The sequence below is a fragment of the Phallusia mammillata genome, unplaced genomic scaffold (assembly GCF_965637545.1).
Source record: "Phallusia mammillata unplaced genomic scaffold, kaPhaMamm4.hap1.1 HAP1_SCAFFOLD_360, whole genome shotgun sequence".
Lineage (NCBI taxonomy): Eukaryota > Metazoa > Chordata > Ascidiacea > Phlebobranchia > Ascidiidae > Phallusia > Phallusia mammillata.
Genome location: NW_027649090.1, coordinates 6,819 through 14,128, shown reverse-complemented (window position 1 = coordinate 14,128; position 7,310 = coordinate 6,819). Strand labels below are relative to the sequence as shown.

General features: G+C 37.9%; 2 protein-coding genes across 2 annotated transcripts; both read left to right on the top strand.

Moving 5' to 3' along the window:
• Positions 1-452: 452 nt before the first annotated feature.
• LOC145208819 (protein hunchback-like) lies at positions 453-2,096 on the top strand. Its single transcript, XM_080079070.1, has 3 exons — positions 453-747; positions 1,042-1,162; positions 1,224-2,096. The coding sequence occupies exons 1-3, from the start codon at positions 564-566 to the stop codon at positions 1,636-1,638; spliced, it is 720 nt and encodes a 239-aa protein (XP_079935196.1). The 5' UTR covers positions 453-563; the 3' UTR covers positions 1,639-2,096.
• Positions 2,097-2,656: 560 nt separating this feature from the next.
• On the top strand, positions 2,657-5,181 carry LOC145208818 (zinc finger and BTB domain-containing protein 41-like). The gene is made up of 3 exons (XM_080079069.1): positions 2,657-3,918; positions 4,310-4,430; positions 4,493-5,181. Exons 1-3 carry the CDS (start codon positions 3,711-3,713, stop codon positions 4,905-4,907), a joined length of 744 nt encoding a protein of 247 aa, XP_079935195.1. The 5' UTR covers positions 2,657-3,710; the 3' UTR covers positions 4,908-5,181.
• Positions 5,182-7,310: the final 2,129 nt, after the last annotated feature.

Genomic DNA, 7,310 nt, shown 5'->3' with positions numbered 1-7,310 from the left:
GATGTGAAGGCGCACCAAGCAATATAAAGGTGCACCAAGCGATATAATGGTGCACCAAGCGATGTGAAGGCGCACCAAGCGATATAAAGGTGCACCAAGCGATATAAAGGTGCACCAAGCGGTATCAAGGTGCACCAAGCGATATAAAGGTGCACCAAGCGATCCAAGTGATCCAAGCGATCCTGTATATTTTAGATGCACCGTGTGAATAGGGTATTTTACGTTGTAACCAGATGTGTTCAACCTAAAGTCAAAGTTATTAAGTGAGCCATGAACTTAAGATTGCAAAAGGCTAGGTTTTGTTTTTTTTCTACGTCGGTTAAGTTTTAGTTTCCATGTTTGCTTTTAAGGTGTATGTGCTCTTGAGTTTATGATTAAAAATGAAAAAAATGGTTTTGAAAACAGTCATGTGAGAACCTGTTGTATGAGAAATTGTGTTAAACCAGCATGTTTATTTTTCTGTACAATAAGCATTTACAGGTCTGTAAACTTTTTCTTGATTACAATTTGTGTAAAACAGTGCAACCATTGTGATAAAAGAACTTTTTTAATTAACTTGCTTCATGATGGATGCTGATCAAATTGGAGTGGAATCTGTTCCAACAATTCAAAAGATCCAGTTTGGATCAGATGCTTTAACTCTGCTTAACTCATTTCGAAAGAAACCTAAAACAGAGTTTTGTCCACATTGTAGCTACAAAACAACAAGAAGAGGCCACTTGGCGCTTCATTTGACGAAACACTCCGGTCAGTACTGAAAGGTAGTTTTTGGTACAAATAAAGATATGCTCTAAACCAGTGATTCTCAAACACGGCTCTCAGGGCCGCATGCGGCTCCCAACTGCTTATCTTGTGGCTACCACAAAACCTCATAAAACCACCATAGATTGCTATTTTAGCTTTCAAGTTAATAATCTTTAGTGATTTTCTCAAGGTTTTGTTTTTTTTGCGGCTCCCTCCACACCTACAAAACTACCATTTGGCTCAGACAATAAAAAAGTTGGGAACCACTGTTCTAAACTATTTGTATTTTGTTGTTAGATGAGCGCCCATACGAGTGTGTTATATGCAAGAAGAAATTCAAGCTCAAGCATCATCTAACACAACATGTTTTGTCACACTCAGAATTTGAACACCATAAATGTACACTTTGCGACTATAGGTAATCACTAATCACACTGTTTGTGTTACAAAATTCTGTTAAAGATTGTTTTTTTCCACAGAACTGGTAGTAGTGTAAACATGGAAAAGCATAAAGTCAGGAAACACTTTACCGAACTATATGAAAATGGATCAGGTAAACTATCTTTAACAACCACCGAGTCTGAAAACAACAACCTTGAAGGGATAAACACATTTGAGGAGCAAGGACTAAATTTTAGTGTGCCAGATCCCAGTACACCAACAATAACAAGTTTTCAAGATTCTACGGCTTCATCTGTTTTCCATTCAAACATGGAAAGAAAGACATTGACATGTAAGCATTGTGAAATTGTTTTTCCAGACAATGTAATGTATGGTTTGCATATTGGATGTCATTCAGTGGCCAATGTGTATCAGTGTAACATATGTGGGTTGGAATGTCGTGATAAATATGATTTTATGTATCATTTAACCATTGGGACACACCAGAGCTGATACTGCATTGTAATAACGATTTGTTCACCATTATCTGGTCAAAAAGTTGTGGTACTGTAGAACTCTTCAGTTTTATTGCATTCCAAAGGCAACAGAAGTTTCTGCATCTGTCAAAAAAGCACAAATGGTTTCAAAATTCTATCAGATTGCCTTACTATATGTGTTTGTTTCTCTTACAAAACAGAAGTCATTTATGTAGATCTCTTCAGTTTTATTGCATTCTAACGGCAAAGAAAGTTTCTGCATCTGTCAAAAAAGCACAAATGGTTTCGAAATTCTATCAGATTGCCTTACCATATGTGTTTGTTTCTCTTACCAAACAGAAATCATTTTGTTGCCAGCCAGTATTTCAAATCACTGGTTTTTATCAATCTATTCTAAATTTACAATGTTTTGTTTAATGTTGTTTTATAAAATTAGCTTTCATAAGTTGATAATAAAGCATAGTTTTTAATATATTTTCATGCAATTATTTTAGTACAGTATTTCATTTAAACATTGAAAATAATATTTATAAATAAGTCTTGTATTTCTGACCTCATTAACACGTGAAAGAACAAACAAATATTTAGGGGTAAAGGGTTGAAAATGAATATATACAATTTCAAGTTACAAATACTTTAAAATACGCTGCATTGTACCAATCAAAAAAGTATGAAACTCCAGAATCATCTGCTATAGCAAGTGTAGCCGTTTTAAAAATTTCAGGTTTTGGGGGCTGTGGGTGAACCGAGGGATCGAATGGGGTCAAAATTCACATGGACCATCTTTAGACCAATATCTATAATGTGTGTAAATTTGAAAAAGTTTGAACCATTTTTTGTTGACCAAAACATGGGAACAAATCCGCATTAAAAATTTCACGTTTTAAGGGGCTGTGGGTAAACAGAGGGATCAAATGGGGTCAAAATCCACATGGACCATCTTTAGACCGATATCTATAATGTGTGTAAATTTGAAAAAGTTTGAACCGTTCTTTGTTGACCAAAACGTGGGAACAAATCCGCGTTAGACGAAAAAATATATATAGACAAAAACAATATTGTTTTTGTCTATATATTTTTTTCCTTCAGGGAAGGGGACCCATAATTAGTGACTTTCACTTTCAGTACAGAAATTCTGTGTTTTGATAAAAAAAAATGGGAAAAGATAGGGAAAACCTCCACCTGTGAATGCATGTTTCCTGTCAGCCCTCAAGAGGGCCACACCAAAGGAACTTTTGTTAAAGAAACAAACCCAAACAAGCATTAAATGTGTATTATATTCATGCCAATATATACAACAAAAATGTGCAATTACATCGCTATGTTCAAAGTGCAAACACAGTTCGTATCAGTTGCTTTGAACAAATGACTTTCCTGGCTACCCAAATAGAGAATAAACACACACACACACAACTTGCACGCACTGAAGTCATAACACGCGTATCAAACTGGGAGCACACGAGCCTACGTGAGAACACACAAAAAAAGAACGCCTCACATGCGCACATTCCGTGCTTGACACATAAAGCTGTATGACACGCCCCACAGCATGTTAAGCACAAAAGTCAGCACACATTCGCCAGAACAGGCATACCAATAAAACATACACGCACCAAAGCCAGCAGAAAAGGTAGTTTTCATTTAGGCAGAACGCACAAAAGCAGCATGTTTTATATCGTTCGCGTAGCGCTATTTTGTGCATGGTGTCATTCACAATCACAACCAGAGTTTCCCAACAGAAGAAAGAGTTACTTGCTATATCACGTTTGCAGTCATTGTGTTTCACAGTCAAAGCACGTATTTTGGAAAAGTAAACAACATGTGAGCCGTGCGAACTTAGATTGCGAAAAGTAAAGTTTTGTTTAGTTGATGTTTGAAAGTTAGTTTTAAGGTATAAAAAGTTTTGAAAACAATTGTGTGAGCAGTTATATTGTGAGCACCTGTTGTATAAGAAATTGTGTTGAGCCAGCATGTTTGATTTTCTCTACAATCCATTATAGATGAGCACAAAATTTTCGTGATCACAACTTCTGGAAAAGTGCACCAGTTGTGATTAATCAACTTGAACTTTTTTGATTAACTTGCTTCATGATGGATGCTGCTGTGGATACTGATCAAGATGAAGTGGAATTTATTCCAATAACTCAATCCCAGCAACCAACACTGCAAAAGATTCAATATAGATCAACTCTGCTTAACTCATTTCGAAAGAAACCTATAACACACTTTTGCCCACATTGTAGCTATAAAACATCAAGAAGAGGTGGCATGAGGATTCATTTGAAGAAACACACAGGTCAGTACTGAAAGGTAGTATATGGTACAAATATATGTATGCCCTAAACTAGGGGTGTGCAACCTGCGGCCCTTTATTAAAGGTTGTGCGGCCTGCAGAGACCCTTGGATCTCGAATGTCCTGACAAACGACTATGTCCAACTATTATATATTTTTGAGCAATTAAGATTAATGCGTCAGATGCTATTTTTCTGCGACCTGGCATGTGTGGCTAGAATCAAATGCGAATTTAACTTGTAGTTATGCATATTTGGTAAATAACAAAGAAAAATCACTTTGTGTTATACACAGGTGGGGCCCGCGATCTAATTTTGGCAATCATATTTGGCCCCACAGCAACAAAGGTTGCACACCCCTGCCCTGCCCTAAACTATTTGTATTTTGTTGTTAGATGAGCGACCATATGAGTGTGTTATATGCAAGAAGAAGTACAAGCTCAAGCATCATCTAACACAACATGTTTTGACACACTCAGAATTTGAACACCATAAATGTACACTTTGCGACTATAGGTAATCACTAATCACACTGTTTGTGTTACAAAATTCTGTTAAAGATTGTTTTTTTTTTGCAGAACCGGCAGTACTGTAAACATGGAAAGGCATAAGATCAGGAAACACCCTACTGAACTATTTGAAAATGCATCGGGTGAACTATCTTTACCAACTGCCGAGTCTGAAAACAACAACCCTGATGTGATAAACTCATTCGAGGAGCAAGGACTTAATTTTAGTCTGCCAGACACCAGTACACCAACGATAACAAGTTTTCAAGATTCAACGGCTTCATCTGTTTTCCATTCAAACATGGAAACAAAGAAATTGACATGCAAACATTGTGAAATTGTATTCCCAGACAATGTGATGTATGGTTTGCATATTGGATGTCATTCGGTAGCCAATGTGTATCAGTGTAACATATGTGGGTTGGAATGTCGCGATAAATATGACTTTATGTATCATTTAACCATTGGGACACACCAGAGCTGATACTGCATTGCAATCTGTCCATAGAAACACAAAAGGTTTTGAAATTCTATCAGATTGCCTTACATATGTCTTTGTTTCTCTTACCAAAAAGTCATTTTGTTGTTGGCCAATATTTTGATTCACTGGTTTTCATCAATTTTACAATATTTTGTTTATTGTTTTTTTATAGAAGTAATTTCCATCTGTTGATATTGAGGCATGGTCTATTTAATGCTATTGTTAGCATTTCATTTTTAAATAAAAAATGGTATATATATATTTAAAAAATGTTTGTGTGAAACTTAATATCTGAAATGCTGTTTTTTGAAAAGTTTTTTTTTAAAACTTGATAACAGAAATGAAAAAAAAAAATGAAAAATTTTACGGAAACAGCATCAGAAAGCATATTTTATGCATCTAAACAATTTAACCCATGTACTAGGCTGTATTACATGTACTGGCTTTACATTGCAAACACCGATGCACCGCAGTGAATGACTCTGCCTATTACCAAAAATGGTATCAAAATGCCAATCCATTCAAAACGCAAGTATCTTGCTTCCATCTCGATAATCATAAAGCCAGCCACAAACTCCACATCCGATGGGGCAGCACCAATCTACAATACACTCCCCACCCAGTCTATCTCGGAGTCACTTTGGACAGGACACTTTCTTACAAAGTGCACCTGGAGAAATTGAAAAAGAAGATAGCTGCCCGTAATAACCTACTGCGGAAGCTCGCTAACTCGACATGGGGAGCGGACCAACACACCTTGAAACAAGCAGCTGTAGCTATATGTTATTCAACTGCTGAATACTGTGCACCAGTGTGGGCTCGATCTTGCCACACAAGGACCATCGACACAGAGCTCAACCGGACATGCAGGGTTATTACCGGTACCCTCCACGCAACACCACTCAGCACCCTCTATTGCATGGCTACAATCGCCCCTCCACACATCCGTAGAGACATTGCCACAAGGAAAGAACGCCGCAAACAGTCCTTGGATACCCGACATCCTTTTGTACAACCACGAGACTGTTCAATCGAGACTGAAATCCCGAAAGAGCTTTATCAGAATCCCCACTCTGGAACACAACAATGCAGCAGCCGCTAGATTAGAAAAATGGACAAGCGAAGTTGACCTAGCTCAATACCCCGCCATTCCAGACCCTTCGGAATCACTCCAAAAGAAACCTACCTTGACAAGAATGGACTGGTGCTCCCTAAATAGGGCTCGCTGCCGTGTTGGGCGCACCAAAGCAAACCTCCACAAATGGGGCTTCGTGCAAGATGCATATTGTGAATGTGGCCTAGAAACTCAAACGATGGACCATATATTATCCCGCTGCCCTCTTGGCCCAGCATGCTCTGACCAATCTTTAAGGGACATCACGGAAGAGGCCCTCACCTGGCTCCAGCACTGGCGTGACAAGCTATGATGATGACCGCGTTAACGTCAAAGTTGGCACTTTTTGTGTACCAAATTGTCCTAGGTTGCACAAAATGCAACATGTTATCACATAGCAGGCAGTTTTAATGGACATAAACATATTTCATGCCAAAATTACGGACTTTCGAAAGCACCGATGGTTAGAGCTAATCAGGGTGGGATTGAAGTATTTGCCATAATCTGTTCTTATTTGACCTTGTTTGGGGCTTATTCTCACTTTACGCACACATAACGGTGTTTATCACCACCTCAAAAAGATCATTTGCTGAAAATTGCCACCACGTACAACACACTTCAGTTGCAACATGCGCGCTTCAGTATGTGTGTTTTGCTAAACACATTTCTGTAGCGCAGTGGTTCTCAAACTTTTTTTTGTTGCGACGCCTCTGGAAAAGTTTTGTGGACTTGCGACGCACTAGCAAATAAAGGTTATTGGGGAAAATTATTATTAAAGTTGTGATTATTGATACAACAACAAAAAGCCACGAAACAGAACTATTTTGCGACGCCCTTGGAAAATTGAAACCACGCACAGTTTGAGAACTACTGCTGTAGCGTACACGGCTGGTGCATTGGCAACGTATGATATGAAAACTGACTGTTTCATCCAAAAAGTCATGAACTACGTAAAACTTCAAAATATTGCAAACGATGTCTACGTTGCCATAACGACAAACACTTCTTTCCAAGGCATGCAGTGAAATAAATTTTCTAGGATCCATTTCATTACCGGTAAAGATTCTTCGACCAAATATTCGATTTTCGCCTAAATTGTACGAAATCAGTATCGGATCGTTTTGGAAAAAACAAACAAGAAGACATTACCTGTCATGATTTTGGTAAGTAAAACTTCGCTTCCAAAAAGAGTAGGAAAGACAGATGGAATAATCCGTGACAGAATCATATGGCTATGGCAGAATGGAAAGTTGTTTCTGTCTGTGTACCTTTGCAAACTTTTAAAACTGGAA